At 40.2% G+C, this 20,573-nt stretch overlaps 2 protein-coding genes across 3 annotated transcripts; one reads left to right on the top strand and one right to left on the bottom strand.

Moving 5' to 3' along the window:
* Positions 1-890: 890 nt before the first annotated feature.
* rex1bd (required for excision 1-B domain containing) lies at positions 891-11,811 on the bottom strand. Of its 2 annotated transcripts, XM_058400546.1 has the most exons (6): positions 11,664-11,798; positions 8,783-8,958; positions 8,572-8,654; positions 6,755-6,959; positions 4,585-4,673; positions 891-3,452 (listed from the first exon to the last, which is right to left on the bottom strand). In XM_058400546.1, the coding sequence occupies exons 2-6, from the start codon at positions 8,816-8,818 to the stop codon at positions 3,380-3,382; spliced, it is 486 nt and encodes a 161-aa protein (XP_058256529.1). In that variant the 5' UTR covers positions 8,819-8,958; positions 11,664-11,798; the 3' UTR covers positions 891-3,379. The 2 variants fall into 2 exon arrangements, with proteins under 2 accessions (XP_058256529.1, XP_058256531.1); XM_058400548.1 differs by lacking the exons at positions 891-3,452; positions 4,585-4,673 and adding an exon at positions 5,680-5,799 and having other exon boundaries at positions 11,664-11,811.
* LOC131360283 (egl nine homolog 1-like) lies at positions 10,533-20,554 on the top strand. The gene is made up of 5 exons (XM_058400543.1): positions 10,533-11,615; positions 14,826-14,945; positions 16,430-16,566; positions 17,001-17,068; positions 17,176-20,554. Exons 1-5 carry the CDS (start codon positions 10,839-10,841, stop codon positions 17,244-17,246), a joined length of 1,173 nt encoding a protein of 390 aa, XP_058256526.1. The 5' UTR covers positions 10,533-10,838; the 3' UTR covers positions 17,247-20,554.
* The last annotated feature ends 19 nt before the right edge of the window (positions 20,555-20,573 follow it).

Consider the following 20,573-nt stretch of genomic DNA (forward strand, 5'->3'; position numbering starts at 1 on the left):
TTTTTTTTTTTTAAAAACCTCTAGGGCTTGATTCAATTTTTTTAAATGAAAATACAGCCCTAAGTAGTAATCCTGTCTAATTCAACATCATGACAATATATGACAATTTATCATTTTTGCGTCTAACGTTTGACCAATCAGTCAAATAATTCTTATCAATGTCTAAATGGTTAAATAGGAATTTTTAAAGCCTTTTATGTAGAAACATTGACATTAAATTGATGTAAATATAAGTAGTAATATAAGTATAAATATAATTTATTTTTATATTATTAAATTTCTAATATATAATTTTAAATAAATATAAATAAACCAATCTGATATAAGTATAAGCGGTCTGTCATGCTATTACATGCTTTGCTGACGTTGGCTTTCCAAATCAATATAAATAGCAATATTTGCATGTGCACTTCCATCTACCTTTAATAACTGGCAGACATGGAAGCCCTCATTATGACCAGTGTTACTGTCTACACCTGCTTAAGATGACCAAACACTGATGACCAATCATATGGCAAAACAGAAAAAAATTCACACAGACAAAAATGACAGCTTTTGCACCCAATGTATAATTTCTATTCAGTGTTATTCTTCTTGCCTTCTTAATGTTTCTATTTTATTTCCTTATTTTTTATATTTTTTTCTACTCATAGTTTTCATAGCGAATAATTTCTTGATATTCATGCTTCAGTGCTTTATTATTACTCTGCACCAGTACACCAAGACAGATTCCTTGTACATGTAAACTCACAGGGTTCTGGTGGTTATATGTAAATAAAAAATTGATAATTTGACAGACCTTTTATTCAGCAAAAAAAATAAAAATAAAAATAATAATAATAAGTGGCAATTAGAAATACTTACAGCATATAGAAAAAAAACTGCAGCTGTTAGTAGGTTGGTACTTTTTTAATGAAACTAGTAATTAGTTAACAGCTAGATTTACAAAATTCCATTACACTTACATAATTTGGCAGACACAGAGAGACTTACAAATGAGCAATTGAAGGTTAAGGGCCTTGCTCAGGGGCCCAGCAGTGGCAGCTTGGTGGACCTGGGATTTGAACTCACAACCTTCTGATCAGTAATACTGAGCTACCACATCTCCTATTAGCCTCTGAGGTAATGGTAGTTAAGGTAGTTAATGATATTTCATCACTTCTCAGCCAGGGAGGGAAATAACCAGATGTAGAATATTAATTTAACTATGGAAGCTGTGGCCAATTATTTATTTTTTCTTTCTTTTTTTAATTCATGCACCAGTTATACATTGAAATATAAATTAAAACTGAAAGGAATTCTGATTGTCTTTTCTCCAAAAATGGCTAGGTGTTAACTGTTAAAAACCCAGACAGTGCAAAGCTAACATAAGAAGACGAAACATCTGCATAACCAGATGAAATCAGAGCTGCTGGATATAATGCGTCTTTCCCAAACCTCCCAGGGGCCTCAGCACAAATACGCTGGATACACTGCCGCAGTTCCGCCTCTGAGTGAGGGAGTGACTGCTTTCCAACACATTTCCTGCCAACATTCATGCATCAAAGTTTGATCATCTGCGTCCATTAAATTGTGACTGTTGACCGATGCCTAAACTGATGCATAAAAGACATGTACAAAAAAGTCAGTTTTATTCCGGTTTACTATGTTAATCTCCCCATAAGGGATTGATACATTACTTAAATTGTATAATACATTCACAAGCTCCATCACAGTCCATTTAAAAGTGTTGCATGAACATTGTTCTAACTGCAGGCAAGTGACAATCAGTGAATAAATGAAAAGAGTGTATTGAACCACAGAGACTCAAACCTTTTTGGCTCAGAAGACGTGAGTAAATGTTAAGCTCTGGTTTGGTCTGTTGGTTTTGCTGGATGGCTCACATGGCATACACCCAAACTGGTGGGACCCTTCTCACCCAGGCCTCTGTCTACCTCTCTGTCGTTTTATGCCAATTGGACAACAAGAAGCCTTTTAAATGGCTGCTTGTTGTAAGTGATCGATAATCTCAGAAATCTACTGTAGAAGCAAATATTATTTCATTTGGTAACATGCAACATTTGTTTTGTTTAGCCTTTGTATTGTGTATTATTTTCTGTGTTATTAGGCAGGTACTAATGATGCAACTTAATTGATATCTGCAAGGCAGATTTATAAATGTTTTATCAGAAAATTAATATCCATCCAATTTTCTGTTTCCTACACAGGGTCACAGGGAACATGTAGACTATTCCAGAGGCACAGGGTGTACCAACCCATCACAGGCCACGATCACGCACTCATTCACACACTACTGAGAATTTAGAGACACCAGTTAGCTTATACCACGTCTTTGGACTGGGGAGGAAACCCACAGTTCATGCAAGAATATAAGCTTGCTGAGAAAGAGTGAGGGCCAAACACTCAGCCTTTTGGACAATTTGGATGGAGCAGATGTGCAGCCCCTCCAACAGAAAAGCAGGAACATGGAATACACCTTCAGTGGAGGTCATAAGTTTACACCCTTCGCCAAATCTCAAGGGAAACTCATGAAGAATGATCCCAAAACATCAAAAACAGTCACTGATCATCCAGGTAACAACACAGAGTATTAGGAATTGAGTGGATGTAAACTTTTGAGCTGGTTTATTTCAGTTATTATTTTGTTTAGTGGACTATAGAAACATCTGTTATGTGAAATAGGATATTCAGGGCAGAAGAAACTATAAAACTACATAAAATCATCATTAACATTCAGCGAGCGGGAAAACTTATGAGCTCAACTGTGTTTAATGTCATATCATCAGTCTCCATCTTTTCAGAACTGATTCCACGTTTCATCTCTGTGTAAATGCATGTATACAGATGTGTAGCAGAACACTTTCTAGCTACACCATCACCTGGGTTACGTTAACCCTGGTTTAATTCATCTACACAGAAAATATAATACAGATCCTCACGAACAAAATAAAATTCTGAACCATTTCTTCAGAAGAGGCATCACATGGAATCACTTCTTTAAAGAACCTTTTAAAACGGGTCAGCAGGGGACCAAAAAAGGGTTCTGGTTTCAAGACATAAAACCCTTTAAATAAGTGCTGACTGATTTAAAAGCTCCACAAGGATAAATATGATCAGCTGTAAATAGTGTGATTATTTTTTTCTTGGTCTAATTGCAATAGTTTAATACCTGCTAAAACTATAGGCATAAAGTCGACTGGAACAAAAGTGAAACAAAATAACACTTTAGCACTACCTACATGTGGCGCACCTGCACACACACACATACATACACACACACACACACCATCATCATCATCATCATCTCCTTTGGCAACTCCTGAAGTGTCAGGGTCTATAAACTCCATCCGTATCCGTCCCCGTTCGCAGTCTCTCCGTTTTATTCTGCATCTTCTGAGTCATATTTGAAATCCTGCATAATTTCACTCAGAGACTCCTTAATTTTTATGATGCTGAAAAAAAAAGAAAGATTAAAACAAAAAAAGTGAGGCATTTTGCTGGAGCAGGTATACAGTGATGAGGATTTCAGCACTTTTTTGTTATTTAATACAATTTGTTTGCATAAAAAATCCACATGACTTAACTTGTGGTGTGAAATTAATATAGAAAAAGTTTCCAGTCAGTCTCTCCAAGATTTCTGGGATTTTTTTTTTTTTTATTGTTGCAGAAAAAAATGCTCAATTTTGCATCTTTTTTTTTTTTCAAAATTTGTAATGCAACTTAGGGAGATGTTTTGTGTTTCAGTGTGTGTGTGTGTGTGTGTAAAACTACATGACTTGTTCTTATGTGGAACATGTGTGTGGAACATGAGTAGAGCTCTCACAGAAAGAAATTTCTGTGAGAGCTCTACTCATATTCCACACACATGAATGTGAGGTTTTATGACATCACATGATACATCTTGCCCCATCAATCTGCAATAAAATCTGGTCATTTCTGCAATCCCCCATCCCAAACAGCCACATTATTGCACTATGTTGCCAAAAGTATTGGGACACCCCTCCAAATCAGTGAATTCAGGTGTTGTTTCTCAGGGGCTGGGCTCGGCCCCTTAGTTCCAGTGAAAGGAACTGCTCCCAACTTTGTGGGAACAGTTTGGGGATGACCCCAACATGACTGCACCAGTGCACAAAGCAAGCTCCATAAAGACATGGATGAGAGAGTTTGGTGTGGAGGAACTTGACTGTCCTGCACAGAGTCCTGACCTCAACCTGATAGAACACCTTTGTGATGAATTAGAGCTTCTCGTCCAACATCAGTGCCTGACCTCACAAATGGTCTTCTAGAGGAATGGTCAAAAATTCCCATGAACACACTCCTTAACCTTTGTGGAAAGCCTTCCCAGAAGATTTGAAGCTGTTATAACTGTAAAGGGCGGGCCAACTCCATATTACATTCATGTGCAGGTAAAGATAGACATCCCAAAACCTTTGGCAATATAGTATATTAAAAAAAAACTGTTAAATCTTGGAGGGACTGAAAATGTGTTCAATACTCACTTCCCCTGACAGGATCAGAGGCAGAACAACAGTATAGTAAAGGTGTCTGTGTATTTAATAATAAGGAATAATGAGATCTCCGTACTCCTGCTTGATCTCCTGAACCTTCTCCTGGTAGCTCTGGTCTTCTGGATGATCTTGTGCACTCTGCTTGGCGAGCTGTAATTTTGCTGTCTGTAAGAAAGATTATTATTTTTAAGTTCCAACCACTCTATTCTTTACTGGTCCAGCAAATGCAAGGAAATTAAATAAAATAACCCCTTCACCTACTCTGCTCTATCAAACATCAAAAGTAAAGACTATCTGCTGCATAATAAATTAGGGCTCATGACCTCACGTGTGTTCACCAGCACTACATGGGGTTCTTCAGACCTGAAGACTTTCCTATCTCAGAAAACCTCCTGACTGTTACTGCATATTGTAAATGCATCCTCCATCACTCACAGCAGGATCAGCTGTACACCTGCTCACTCATGCGATTCCATCAGCCAACAACATAAGCCAGAATTCCCTTTACCTGGAGTTTTTGATGGCCAGAAGAACTTTCACTTGTGGTGTGTGGAATTTGCTTATGTACTGGATCTAGTTAATATACACCGATCAGGCATAACATTATGACCACCAACCTAAGATTGTGTTGGTCCCCCTTTTGCTGCCAAAACAGCCCTGACCCATCAAGGCATGGATTCTGACACCAAGATGTTAACAACAAATCTTTTGAGGGGCCTCCATGAGCCCCACCTCACAACTTACAGGCCTTAAAGGATACTTTTGATAGATACTGACCACTGCAGACCAGGAACACCCCACAAGAGCTGCAGTTTTGGAGATGTTCTGATCCAGTGGTCTAGCCATCACACTTGTCCATTTTCCTGCTTCTAACACATCAACTTTGAGGACAAAATGTTCACTTGCTGTCTAATATATCCCACCCACTAACAGGTGCCATGATGAGGAGATCATCAGACTTATTCACTTCACCTCTCACTGGTCATAATGTTATGCCTGATCGGTGTATTGCTGTAAACCAGTGGTTCTCAACCATTTTTTTCAGAGGGCCGCACTACGTCCATGTTCAAGTCTCACGGGCCGCTTATCATTTACATATGAAGTCACCAATGCAAACTAACCAGATATTAAGGTATCTAAATGATTACAATTAGATTTATTATTATTATTAGAGATTATAATTCTACTAACCATTAATGGGACACCTGATGCTGTCGGGAGCAGACCAATTTGGTGAAATCCGGCTCAAAAGGAATAGCAGCACAATGATGTTGCGACTGTAAGTTGCAGTCTGTAAGACGCACACGGAAACGTGCCTTTTGATGCGTGTCACTGCAGAAAATGTGCGTTCGCAAATGTATGCTGATCCAAATATGGAAAGCACTTCTGAACTTATTAATCTGAGGTTTTGTCCACAGATGTTTCACCATGTTTCTGCAGCTGAGGATGATAGCTGCATGGTATGGCTGTGTCCATCCATCAGTTCACATCTTTTTTCTCCTCTAACAACAACTTTGTCTATTTTGATTGTTATTTGATGACTGTTTTAAATCTGCCAGAGCATGTGCTTGTAATTGTGTGCGTTAACTGTGTGATTGCATCAGTTCATAGTTGCGTCAGTACTGAGCATGTCTGAAAACAGTACATGATCACCGAAATGATTTTATATGACAAACAAATTATTGTTTAAACTTTTATTTATTTAATACACTAAAAAAAATCAAATATGAATTGTAAAACTATAAGTTATGAATGAATTATTTATTTATTTATTTATTTATTTATTTATTTATTAATTAATTAACCTGGTGGGCATTGTGGGCCGCAATTGCATCTGTGACAGGCCGCATGCTGCCCCCTGTCTGCTGCTCCTGACCCTGAGAGGATCTGGAGGATTGTAACAGATGATCTGATTGATTATATCCTCCATAATTTCTCACAATCTTGCCAACAGAAGGAGCACACATGAAAAGAATTACAGTTCATGTGAGGAAAAAAAACATCTGGGTTAATATTTTCAGAATTCAGTACTGCAGAAGGTGTGTATGGGTTTCTCACAAACATCTCCAGGCTGACTGGAGGAATCAGGAGGACGTGATGAGCTCATGTACACGCTAGGTGTCATAAAAGTCACATCAGAGCTCATGCCATGTTTAAGTATTACTCACAAAATAAATGAGTGCTATAAAATATCACCAAAATATTACATTCAACTTTATAAAGAAGAAAATAGACCAAATACACACCAGCTCTAGCTTCTGTTTCTCTTTCATCTGCAGCTTCTCGAGATGTTCAGAGAGATCTGGTCGCTCAAAGTCTTGGTGAAGACGTTCTTTAATCTCCAGAACCTCTTTGGAGATTCCACAGAAGGCCTTGGTGATCTCATGAACCAGCTGTCTGTACTGCTCAAAGTCGTAATGTGGCCCAGTCCTCAGGTATGCCTCATGACCTCTGAGATACACACACAGCAACCACGTTAACACACACACACCTACCTGAGACACACACACAGCAACCACGTTAACACACACACACAGCAACCACGTTAACACACACACACACACCTACCTGAGACACACACACAGCAACCACGTTAACACACACACACACACCTACCTGAGACACACACACAGCAACCACGTTAACACACACACACACACACACAGCAACCACGTTAACACACACACACCTACCTGAGACACACACACAGCAACCACGTTAACACACACACACCTACCTGAGACACACACACAGCAACCACGTTAACACACACACACACACCTACCTGAGACACACACACACAGCAACCACGTTAACACACACACCTACCTGAGACACACACACACAGCAACCACGTTAACACACACACAAACACACCTACCTGAGACACACACACACACACACAGCAACCACGTTAACACACACACAAACACACCTACCTGAGACACACACACACAGCAACCACGTTAACACACACACAAACACACCTACCTGAGACACACACACACAGCAACCACGTTAACACACACACAAACACACCTACCTGAGACACACACACACAGCAACCACGTTAATACACACACACCTACCTGAGACACACACACAGCAACCACGTTAACACACACACACCTGAGATACACACACACAGTGACCACGTTAACACACACACACACACACAGCAACCACGTTAACACACACACACACACACCTATCTGAGACACACACACCTGAGATACAAACACACAGCAACCACGTTAACACACACACAGCAACCACATTAACACACACACAGCAACCATGTTAACACACACACCTGAGATACACATATAGCAACCACATTAACCAACACACACACAGCAACCAGATTAACTAACACACACATCTAAACACACACAAAAACATGCACACACACACAAACAAAATCATGCACACATACGTGTACACAAAAACACACATAAGTGCACTTGTACACACGCATGCACGCACGCGCACTCACACACACACACACCCTTTATACTGTTGTATAACACTGTAGTAACACAGGGGTAAATCAGAGAGGAAATCCTCCCTTTTGGTCAGAAACAGCCTCAATTCCACATGATGTTTGAAACATTGAAACAAACCACGTTAACACACACACACACAGCAACCACGTTAACTAACACACACACACACACAGATGTCCTGCAGATGCTGCATTTTCATGCTGTGAATCTTTACCCTGATGATGTTCTTCTGGATCTGGGAAAGCCGCTGAAGAACACTGAACTCATCATCATGTTCAAGAAATGAGTTCACATGGTGCATTATCAGGCTGGTGGTCAGCCATTAGAGGATGGTCATGAACTTGATCAGCAACTATACTCAAACATGCTGTGGCCTTCAGACCATGACTGACCAAAGCGTGTCAAGAAACCACCATTACACCACCTCCACCAGCTTGGACTGCTGAGCAGGTTGGGTCCATGGGGTGCCACATTCTGACCTACACACATACACACACACACATACATACACACACACACACACATACATACATACATACATACACACACACACTTACTCTTCAAAAAGTTTATAAGCCTCCACGCGCTCAGCCTGAAGTTCGTAGAAACGTCGGACCACACTCTTGAAATCTGAGGGGAACTTTAAAAAAACATTGTCAAATTATGAAAACATGAACGAGGCTTAAATAAAAAAATACTATGCATAAATTATAGTACTTAAATTATAGTGTAATATTAATTTTAATAAAATAAATAATAATAACTTGCCATGGCTGCATTAGCGGTGCTCATCTCCACGCTCATCAGCCAGCAAAGTCTTGTTTACTTCCGGGAAATTTCCGTACCATGTTGTCAGAATAAAAGTCAACCCTGGAAAACGCTTCGTTTGCGAGATCTGGGAGCTCCGACTTCCCACATTAGAGTGTTCACGGGCCTACAAAAAACTGAAATAAAAACATTTGTGTAGTTAGTGATTCATTTTTAAAGTGATAGTTCACGGTTACAGCACCAAAAGTTACATGAAAGAGCGGTCTGATCAAACGTCTTGTCAGAAAGCGCATTGATATTGTAATTATCAAGTATCAACCAGCATTTAGCGATTTCAAATATAAACAGAAACTAAAAAAGACGGCTTAAATCTTTAAATAACTCAGCGGTTTCTTGTTATTAAGTTTCACTATAAGCGCCGCCATGTTGAAGTGACCACTCAGAGTTCTCGGGAAAACTCCAACATTCCGAGTAGGAATTACGATTTGGAGCGCGCTTGTCTCTCTTGCTATCCACAATTGTCTGAAAAGCAGCGAAGTTGGAAGTCGGAAATACGTCGTTTTCGAGGGGGAAGAGCATGGAAGCCTTTATATTGGTCTTTGTTAGAAAACAGCTAATCTTAGATGATAGGAGTGATCTGCTGTATATTTCCCCCCCGAAACAGCAAGCTTTATAACAGTGTTATAGATTTTACAAGTTAAAAGTCCTGTGTGTCGACTGATCCAAAGCAAACACAAATATATACAGTGCAGCTACATTAAACATTAAAAAACTATTACTTCTTTACAGCTATAAGAAACAGCCTCTTCTTTGAAGTCTTTTTACTGGGTTTTGGGGAATTTGTGCTCAGTCAAAAGAGGTTCCTGAAGTGTGGGGTTGAGATCAGGGATCTGCCCAATCCACTGGAGTTCCTCCACCCCAAACCCTTCAATTTGTTTAGAGCTCGCTTTGTGCTCAAGGCAAAATCATGCTGGAACAGACACAAGTTAGAAGTATACAACTGTCTGAAATGTTTTCTGCATGATTTAGCTTTAGCATTATCTTTCACTGGGGCAAAGGGGACCAAACTCTGAAAAACAGCCCCAGGCTATTATCCTTCTGCCAGTGAACTTTACTGGTAGCACTACGTGTTCTGGTAGGTGGTGTTCTCCTGGCATCCACCAAATCCATCAGATTGTCAGACAGTGAATCTGACGATTAATCACTCCAGAAACACATTTCCAATGTCCAGTGGTAGTGCTTTACACCACTGTACACCAGTCAATGCTTGGTGTTACGCACAGAGATCTCAGGCTGGTTCTTGTGCAGCTGCTCAGCCATGGAAACCCATTTCATGAAGCTCTCCACACATTGCTTCCGGAGGCAGTTTGGATCTCTGTACCAAGAGCTGCAACAGACCACTCATCATCAGGAGGGGTGTCTGCATAATTTTGGATATATAAACATTCATTATCTTATCTGAAGAGTGGTCTATAATGATACTTCCTTTACTGGCTTATCTGTCTGTGCCATCTATTTCTGAGTTCAAATGTGAACGCAGACTAGGCTTCTCGTCATGGACGGTGACGTCATTACAGAAAAACAACGCACGAGTATCGATTAGGAACTCGACCCGAAAGTGCCCAAGCGCCTGGACACACACTCTGAAGCTGTATTAAACAGCACGACATCACTGGTTAGGTCCACATGTTCAATTTCACCGCTTATTAAAGCCATTTGTCAGGCTGACCCGCGGCCCCGCCCCTCAGTGTGTTACGTCACGAGGCTGGTTTCGGGCGGACGTGTAGGTATGAAAATAGAGGAACAGCCACCGGCGCCATGTGCCTCTGCTCCGCTCCGGGACTCGGAGAAAGGTTAAAAAACCTGGAGTGCAGAGTCTGATTGTTATTCTTCTGCAGTTGAATTTCACGAACAATTTAAAGAGCCATTTGGGAGAAACGACGTGATGTAGGTGGAGCGTTTTGCGTCGGTTTTGAGTTTGTAACTTGGACTCAATACAGTTAAAGCGAAAAGGAAACCGCGATCGATCCAGAAGTACAACAGCTGGTGTGGAGTCATGGAAGGACGTGCAAAAGAAGGAGAAGGAGAAGGAGCAGGGGCAGATCCAGACCAAGATCGGCAGTATTGTGAGCTTTGTGGTAAAATGGAGAACCTCATGAAGTGTGGTCGATGCCGCAGTTCTTTCTATTGCAGCAAGGATCACCAGAAACAAGACTGGAAGAAGCACAAGCAGGTCTGCAAAAAGGCCGAGACCAGCCCCAGCCTGCCACTACATACAGACTCTACACAAGTTTGTCGAGGAAATGAGGAGAAGGAGAAGGAACCAGAACCGCAGGAGAAGAGCAAAACACCGAGCTGCACGGTCTCAGAAAAGTCCAACGGCTCTGCCAGACCGCATGTGGACGCCGGAAGAAGTGCACCAGTGATCAAGCCCGGGTCTGGACCTGAGAGCGGAGGAGATCCTGAACAACCCGCTGATGACCTGTCCAACGGTCAAACAATGTCTCCTCAGCAAAAACTGGCCACGGAATACATAGGCCCGTGTATGAACAAGCACGGCATTTGTGTTGTAAACAACTTCCTTGGTGAAGATCTTGGACTCGGTGTGTTAGAAGAGGTTCGCCGTCTGTACACCTCTGGAGAATTTACAGATGGACAGTTGGTCAGTCAACGAAGTGACTCAACGAAGGACATACGAGGTGATAAGATCGCATGGATCGAGGGAAAGGAGCCTGGATGTGAGAAGATAGCTGTCCTCATGAGTCGCATGGATGATATTGTCCGGCACTGTAATGGAAAACTGGGAAACTACAGGATTAATGGAAGGACAAAAGTAAGTCACACACACACACAAGTTTCTCTGTAATAGTATTAAACTCACCCAGAGTGATGCTTTTACACTTTTAATGCATGTCAATGAATATAGATTACAGAATCTAAGGGTCTCCTACATTCCTCTAAGGAAGTATGATGGATCAATCTGGGATCATCAGGCTTTCTGTGAGCTTTATATTGACACCAAGGAACGCTTGCACACAGATGACACAGATCAAGATCTCAAACTCTGTACACAAAATTCAGCTCGGGGTGATTTTTCTTTTTCTGAAACCACTTTATTTTCATCATAACCAAATCAAGTGTATCAAAAATGAACCGTTCTGAGGTCTGAGACTACGCCTGAAGGTGGTTTGAGGACGGTTTGCTGTAAGATGAGTGTGAGTTTTTGTGTTCATAACGGCCGAAGTGTGAAGACGCCCTGAGACAGGGTTGATTCTGCAGCAGTCACACGTGGAAAAAGCAATGTTTGGTCTGAACATTGTCTTTAGATGATCGTGCACACACATGAACCACGGGGAGTCTACAGAAGGATAAAAAACATTTTTAAAAAAAAGCTAAGCTGATGAGTAGATGATCCAGATGTGACCCAGATGTTGTGCTGTAACATGTCCAAACGAGAAGGAACGAATGTGCTTTATGGCAGTGTTGAATATTATGAGCTGAAAATTTCATTCCAAATTTCTAAACGAACAAAAATGAAATGAATGAATAAAGTAATAGCAAACTCAAAAACAGGGCAGATTTCACCCATGCCCTAGATGAAATCCTAAAAAAAAAAAAGCTTATTTGCTTTATAAAATGGTGACTGAAATGATAAAATCCATTGTTTTAATAAATAATAATATAATAAACAATACTTAAGCCGTGTAATGGAGTTGACTAACAGTGCACTTTGGATGCTGAGCAACATGACAGGATAACACTAGAGTATCCTGTGAACAGGACTAGCTTAAGCGTGATGCTTTTATTGGTTTAAACCCTGACGCTCTGCTACAGAATTCAATTATTGTGATCCGATACTAAAGTGTGTGTATTGAGGAGTCATTGAGGTGTTATATTTTAGAACTGAAACTACCCGACCCCTTCCTCTGTTAATGTTTAAGGAGATTGCACGGATGTGTCCTATATTTTTGCAGCTGAATTCAGTAATTCAGAGGAGTGACTGTAGACATTTCACCATATTATGCATATATAAACAGTCCCCTCTGAAAGTACTGGAACAGCAAGACCAGTTCTTTTGTTTTTGCTATACGCTGAAGACAGACATTTGGGTTTGAGATCAAAATTTCAGATTTCATGTCCTGATATTTATATCTAGATGTGTTAAACAACTTAGGACTTTTGTTTGAACCCACCCATTTTTTTCGTCAAAAAATATTGGAACAGGCGACTGACAGGTATTTCTTGTTGCATAGGTGTGTCCCGTTAGATTCATTATTTAAATAATGAATAGTTCTGAATGTCTGCTCTTGGTTTGAGGCCTGGGTTTCACCTGTGAAGACTGCGTTTATTAAAAAGGATAAACCAAGATGAATGCCAGAGTGCTGTTTGTGGGAGAATAGCAAGCCATATTGAAGCTGAGGGGAAAAAAGAGAAAATCAGTCAGAGGCTGTATACAAACTTTGCTAATAAAAACAATACAATAATTTGTAATGTCCTGAAATTAAAAAAAAAGCAACTGGTTTACTAACAACCAGCAAAGGTTGGCCAAGGAAAACAGCAAAACAAAAGCTAGAGAAAGAAACAATGTGAAGAACATCTCTGTGACATCTCCACCAGCCTCTACAGAACAGGTCTGAAGGAAGCACAATCCACCATACCAAGAATAGAGAGCAGAAATATGGAGGCCATACCACAAGATGCAAACCAATCATCAGCGGTAAGAATCAGAAGTCCAGACTGTAATCTGAGAGACGAAATGCAGAGACAAGCCTCAAAAGTGGCTCCAGGAACAAAGATGATCCTCTACCAAAGTGTGGAGAAAGAAAGGATCTGCTCACGATACTAATGAACTCAGAAACTACGCTGACCTATTCTTTAAGAGCTCTTGGTTGCTGTTGTAGAAAGGACATTATTTACATTATTTATTTTACATTTACATTATTTATCCTCATTAGGGATAAATGATAGCCGCCAAATGATAGAGAAACATTCTGTCTGATCATTTACTGAGAAATATATCCAGTTTAATCAGGAAGAACCTCATCATGCAGCAAGACAATGATCCAAAACTCACTGCTACCTCAAGAAAGGACTTACTTGGAATACTGGACATGTCCATCAGCAGACCTCCTGTGCATGCATTCTGAGCATAACCCAACTGAATTTTGCAGAGAAACCAAACACCATAGCAAACAAACAACAACTGGAAGAAACTACAGTACAAATGGTGGTCAGTGGGTCACCAGCTTGACGCAGTTATCAAGTGCTATTTGCTTGGTTACTTTAAGACACTCTGTTTCAATACTTTTGCCTACCTAAAATTGGCTGATCTCAAACCAAAAGTAAATATTCATAGCTATTAAATGTTCACACGATCAATCTAACAGCACAACAAGCAGCACCGGTCAGGCAGTTGTTCCCATATTTTTGATCACTTGGAAAAATCGCTGGGTTTCTTTCTCTGGGGATGTTCTTCCAAGCCAGCACTGCTGTGGTCTGTGTTTCCTGCGTCGTCTTGGGGAGTTTTTCCTCCTGCATGTGAGACGAATGCTCAACTGAATTAAAGTCAGGTGACCAACATGACCGTTGAAGAACATTCCACTTCTTAGTCTTAAAAATGCCTTGGGTGAATTACACAGTAAGCTTTGAACCATTGTACTGTAAAGTGACATCTAATGGGTTTCACTTTCATCTTCTCATCATTCAGAACAAGCTGATCTTTGTCTCAATTGGGTTTTTTTTTGTTTTTTATTTTTTTTGTCAAACCTTAATGTGGTCTTCCTGTTTTTGAGACTTACTAATGGTTTAGCTTTCCTTGATCGTCCCCCAGCTTCTTCCTCCTAAAAACTGCTGTGTTAAATTACGCTGTCTTCAAATGTGTGTGTGTGTTGATGCTGTCCTGCACTAAAGAATAAATGAACGTATAAAAGACATGCCAAAATCGAAGAAATCAGCTGAAGACGTCAGCGAGGCAAATACCTTTTTTTTTTATTCCTGTGACATTCAGATGCGCAGTCTGACTTTTTTTTGTCTTTCCTTTCAGGCAATGGTAGCTTGTTACCCTGGCAACGGCACCGGATACGTTCGGCATGTGGACAACCCTAACGGCGATGGGAGATGTGTGACATGTATCTATTACTTAAATAAAGACTGGAATGCCAAGGTGCGTAAAAATCACTCCACAACACCGATCCCAAATGAATAATGGTTTCAAGTTAGTGTGACATTTTTGAAATTTGTCCAAGAAGATTTTTGAAGCCATGAAACGATAATAGAACCTAGGACGCATTCAGTCTCCCTGGAACCTTCCGCCATGATCTGGGAGGTTTTACGGTGCTACACGATTTCACAAACCACGGCCAGGTTTAATGCTTTTCAGATTCACGTTCATGGAAAAAAACGGCGATGCTTTGTTTTGGTTTACCAAGTTTGTGTGATATGACGTTAGGGATGTAAAGTCCAGGTCTTAGCCACCAGGTCAAGCTGAAGTATTCAGGCCAACAGTGCATGCACAACAAGCTTATCACAGCCGAAGGGAACGTTAGAAAAAGAAACTCGGTTCAGTTCAGCACGCCGCATGGGCTCTTACTGGACTTGAGACTTTCAAGCTTCTTGTGAATTGCTCTAATATCCTGTAGGTAGAGAAAAGTGAGAAGGAAAGTCTTAATGAATACACTAGGGTTCCACCTGACCCTTAAAAAACCGAACAATTAGAAAGCACTGAATTAGAAAGCACTAATAATAAAGAAGAAGAAGAACCAGAAGATAATCAATAGAGTTTCAGCACTTAAATTCCTAATGATAATTTTAAAAAATAAGGTAGGAAAATGATTCACACATGCAAATCCTGAGAAACTCTGGATCCCCATGACCAAGTTATTCCTGACTTGAGAGAATTTTTTTTTGCCCTTAAACTTAAAAGGCTGCAAAAAGCAAATGTTAATTTGGTTAATTAATTGGTTTTATGCATGGAGTCATGAATAGCACTCCCTCAGATTCAGTTTACAAACACACACACACACACACACTTGTATCTATTTATAAAGTGCGTTACAAAAGTATCCAGTCCCCTCAGAGTCATCAGTCATCAGATTCCTGTGGATTAATTTAATCCGGTGTGCTCTTGAAGTAAATGTTCATATAGACCAATGATTGACTTGTCAGGCTTGTCTTACAAAATGCACATTTTTTTGTGTACACATTCAACCTCTTTAGTAACTGTTCAGGTCAGCTTTTGCTTTTGCTTTTGCTTTTGCTTTCAGTCTCTTGGGGTAAAATTCCTCCCATTTGTGCACACTGTTCAGGACAGAGGTGGGTTTCTGGGCAGGGATTTGGGCGGGGTTCTGGGTAGGGATTTGGGTGGGGTTCTGGACAGGGATCTGGGTGGGGTTTGGTTCCAGGCAGGGTTCCATGTTGACCTTGTGCATCAGTACATTTTACAGATCTGAATTTTTTTTTGTTGTTGTTTCTAATTTCTCCCTCCTAATTTATTTTCTTTTCCTCTCCTTAGATGTGTAGGTGTGTGTGTGTGTGAGAGAGAGAGAGAGAGAGAGAGAGAGAGAGAGAGATGCATGCATGTTTGTTTTTAGCTTTTAGTTTTTTTTTCCTGCATTTGAAATATTGCTGTATAATCCTCTTTCCTTGCAGGAACATGGCGGTATCTTACGGATCTTTCCAGATGGTAAAGCCCAGTTTGCTGACATCGAGCCCTTATTTGACAGACTGCTGTTTTTTTGGTCTGACAGAAGGAACCCACATGAGGTCCAGCCTGCGTACGCCACTCGGTCAGTCACCATGGCACCTTACCATGCAAACTTAATCTTAGTATCCTAACAATTTTATATATATATAGTAAAGCAGCAGTTCTCTACCTTCTTACAGTCATGCAGTTTATTCTGACTGTATGATGGAGTATTTATAAGTGGTCTACGCTACACGTTTGTGTCACTTTAAAGATATTTTTAGTTCTGTATTGAGGTTGATATACTGCCAGGTTAGTCACGTTACTTTAACTTTTCTTGCGCATAAGTCTTAGAACGATATTTATGAAAAATATCATAATATTCAAAATATTTTCAGAAACAATCCAAATTCCATCAAGGTTCTACAAGGCCTCTGTGGAGCTCCGGTTGAGAAACACTGCAGTAATGAGTACTAACATTGTTCTACATGAAGCCGCTGATGTGACGTGATGTGATGTGGTGAACTTTCTCTGCAGGTACGCCATCACCGTGTGGTACTTCGACGCTGATGAGCGTGCTCGGGCTAAAGAGAAATATCTGACTGGTAAGACTCAGAAATTTAGTTTAATCTGTTCCTAATCTGTATCTAGTTATTTCTTCTTTCTCTTATTAGAACTAAAAGGTTAATCTCAATGCATCTGACTCTTTAAGGGGCGGTAGAAAAAGGGGGGAAAGTGGAGTTGAACCGGTCGACTGAGTCGTGCTCACTGAACAAGAGCTGAATAAACCCGACGAACGACCGGGACGAGATGGGACAGGTGTTAATCTTCACCATGTGTTTTAACCTGCTGCTTGAAGACATGAATCTCACAGAGAAGAAGGACAGAAACGACTGCGCTGAGCTCTAAGGGGATGTGGTCATGCAATGACATGACCACTGCATGAGTAGGTAGTGTTTGTGCTGCAGAATTCGTTTGTAAATAGAATCAGTTCTCCAACTGCCCAGTGGTCAGCTCTGATTTTGTGACAACTGCAGACCTGCGAAAGCTTCTCTCTGTGAAGGCATGTGCTGTAAATGTCAGAGGACGCCTCCGATGACAGAGCGTTACGTCTTCTCTTTGATCCGATGCCTCCGGCGGAGTTTCACAGCTCTGAATTGAAACTCTAGTTGAACAATAATTGCTGCATCAGCTTGTAGTCATTAGTGAAATACACACCAACGTTCTCTAATTAACACATGAGCAACTCGGCCAGATCCTTGACCCTTTAGTCAAATCCATGACGGACAGATTTCCATCATTTCCACACCTTTTTTTATTCATTCATTCATTCAGTCACTCATTTGTTCATTCATTCGTTCAGTCACTAATTTGTTCATTCGTTCGTTCGTTCTGCAAAAGATCTACACAGCAACTTCTGGTCATTTAGAGCTTAAATGAAAGAAGCCTTGGGCCTTGGATAAACGATTAAACTTGTCTAATTTATTCTGAGAACAGAAAAAGCAGACTTTTTTTTGCTTGTGCATTTAAAAAAATGCATCAGTTATCAACAACGTTCAGAATTATCCACAATTCATACGTTATTATAATCTTAATCTTTTTTCCTTCTTTATTAATTCTATTAATTGGTGATTTTTTTTTTACTTGTAATAACAAATCTGTGGATTATATGTGGTTGCAGCGTATAATGCGAGAAATAATGCAGCTGTTTTTAAATCGAATGAAATTAAGCGTGTGTGTGTGTGGAAGGCGATAATCTGAACCGTTGTTGTCTTTTTTTTTTCTTCTTTTTTTAAAAAAAAAAAGTATTTTAATTTGTACGATTTTTAGATTTATTACATCATAAAACCCGAGGGTCGTTTATAAATTCTCGATCCTGATGCGATTTATAAATCCCCCACGATGGATTTTCATGAGCATTTAAAGAGAAGGAAGTGCTCATTAAAAAAAAAAAAAGTTAGTCTTAACTTTAATCACAGTTCTGCGCTGCTGCGGTCTAGGAAAAATGAAACCAATAACACACTGAGTAAATGCCTCTGTGGGATCGGAGGACTTCTTTGACTTTGTTTTAAAGGTTATATATTTTGTGATCAGATTATCACAACATGGTGTTGTCTGTAATCAAGTATTCCATAGGCTCAGTATTTCTGGAGGCATGAGGTTGTACACACGACTGGGAGAGGTCTGGGATTTCTGGCGAGCTGCTTCAGTCTAAAATCTGACCGAATGATGTAACGGACAGGAGAATAATGAGAACACTGACCTCTTCTCCTGAGTGTGAACGCTGGCATCTGAAACCCCTGAGGGACAGTAAGGAAGCAGTCATCTCTGGCTTGTTGTTTGTTGTTGTATCGCCTCTGTTGGTACATATCTGGACAAGTATTTTTGCTGCCTTCAGCTCCAAGGTTCAGGGTTCGATCCTGAGCTCAGGTTACTGTGGGTAACCACCTCCCAAAAACATGCAGGTTAGGTCTATGGCTAAGAGTAATTGCCCCTAAATGTGAATGTGTATATGTTAGACTGTGCGTGTGTCAGAGAGAGAGAGAGAGAGAGAGAGAGAGAGATTGTGTGAGACTGTGTGTGTTTAAGAGAGACTATGTGTGTGAGAGAGAGAGACTGTTTGTGTTTGAGAGACTGTGTGTATGAGAGAGAGTGTGTGTGAGAGACCGTGTGTATGTATGTGATGACCTAGTATCTCCTCCGGTGTGTATCTCTGCCTCACACCTCAGTGTTTCTGAGATCCGCAGCTACGCTGACCATATAAGCAGCTGGTGAGAGAGATTTTGGAAAGAAAATGGACAGGCTGCCTAAATGTCATCAGTCATATAAGCTTGAAGTTGATTATACACTTACAGCAATTTGCTGTTATATTTTTATACACCTCACTGTCCACTTCAATAGGAACACCTGCACACCCGTAAACCCATGCAGCTGACCAGCACGATGTGTAGCATCTCAGCATGTAGGACAGGTCAAACCTTGAGGTGGATGAGCGGAACAGCAGAAGGACTGAGCGAAGACTTTATTCAGAGGTTTGACGTGAACAAAACGGCTCTTGAGCTGCATAGATAACTGCAGGTGTTCCTAATAAAGTGGACCGTTAGTATATACCGATAATGAATATGAATGAACAACATCATGCCCTCAAACAATACCGTACTGCACATCGGTCTTTATTGTATTAACTGTAGGTGAGTCAAATGAAAGCCTGTTTTTTGGGTCATTTTTTGCACAGAAATATCGCTAAATCATTTTGTGCCTCGTTTTTGTCCCCCTCTGCCTCCTGTGAAGTAAAATACAGTGGTGTTCAGCCTCTTTCTCTTAATCATGTCGCACTTTTAAGGCTTTCATTCGACCCATCCGTTTATTTAAATCCGATGTATTAAATGTATTCGTGTTTGGATTTGGATTTGAACGACAGAACTGCAAATTCAACCACATGATCTTTTTAATATAATCATTTCCTTGAGATTTTTTTTATTTTATTTTTTTTGCCAAAACTTTCATGTGATGGACATCCATGCCATTTTAGCTGATAGAAAAGATACTTTAACCTGTAAAGATTTTAATCTTCTATTTCTTTGCTTATATTTCTCCTGCTTTTTTTTTTTTTTTGCAGTAAATTTGCCTGGCAGTATTTCAACTTTCTACAGTGTTCACTGATTGTTATTTACACTGATGAAAAATAAAGAATAAAAGCGCTTTCCGAATGTCACACATACAGTCTGTAGAGCTGCTTCCTGGTTTCGTTTTCAAAATGGAGTTATATGAAGCATGAAAGTATTAATACTGATAAAGGTAGTCATTTGGAGAGGAAACACAGTGACCCATGTGCCTCAGACTCTGGATTAGCAGTAATGTGAAATGATGAGAGGAACATGATATCACTGTACATTGGAAGTATTCACATTTCTGGTATCAAAACATCAAACCTTGAGGTAGATTAGCTACTTCAGTAGAAATCCAACTCAGGTTCCTTGTCAGATTTCATTCCAAGAACTCTGAGGCTATCATGGGCTGCTCTTTTTCCAGACTTTGGTTCCGATTGTGTGTTTTTTTTAATCACCTTAGCAGTGCTGTGTTTACAAAATCTGTTTTGGAAAAGACTTT

The sequence above is a fragment of the Hemibagrus wyckioides genome, linkage group LG10 (genome assembly GCF_019097595.1).
Source record: "Hemibagrus wyckioides isolate EC202008001 linkage group LG10, SWU_Hwy_1.0, whole genome shotgun sequence".
NCBI classification, from domain to species: Eukaryota; Metazoa; Chordata; class Actinopteri; order Siluriformes; family Bagridae; genus Hemibagrus; species Hemibagrus wyckioides.

Bases quoted from the DNA above. Each gene is read 5' to 3' on its own strand.
- rex1bd (XM_058400546.1), bottom strand. From the start codon at position 8,818: ATGAGCGTGGAGATGAGCACCGCTAATGCAGCCATG. The intron at 6,960-8,571 runs GTAAGTGTGTGT...TGTGTATCTCAG, and splicing joins GCTTATAAACTTTTTGAAGA to AGGTCATGAGGCATACCTGA. The intron at 4,674-6,754 runs GTGTGTATTTGG...TCTTTCTTACAG, and splicing joins AGAAACAGAAGCTAGAGCTG to ACAGCAAAATTACAGCTCGC.
- LOC131360283 (XM_058400543.1), top strand. From the start codon at position 10,839: ATGGAAGGACGTGCAAAAGAAGGAGAAGGAGAAGGAGCAGGGGCAGAT. The intron at 14,946-16,429 runs GTGCGTAAAAAT...CTTTCCTTGCAG, and splicing joins ATAAAGACTGGAATGCCAAG to GAACATGGCGGTATCTTACG. The intron at 17,069-17,175 runs GTAAGACTCAGA...TGACTCTTTAAG, and splicing joins TAAAGAGAAATATCTGACTG to GGGCGGTAGAAAAAGGGGGG.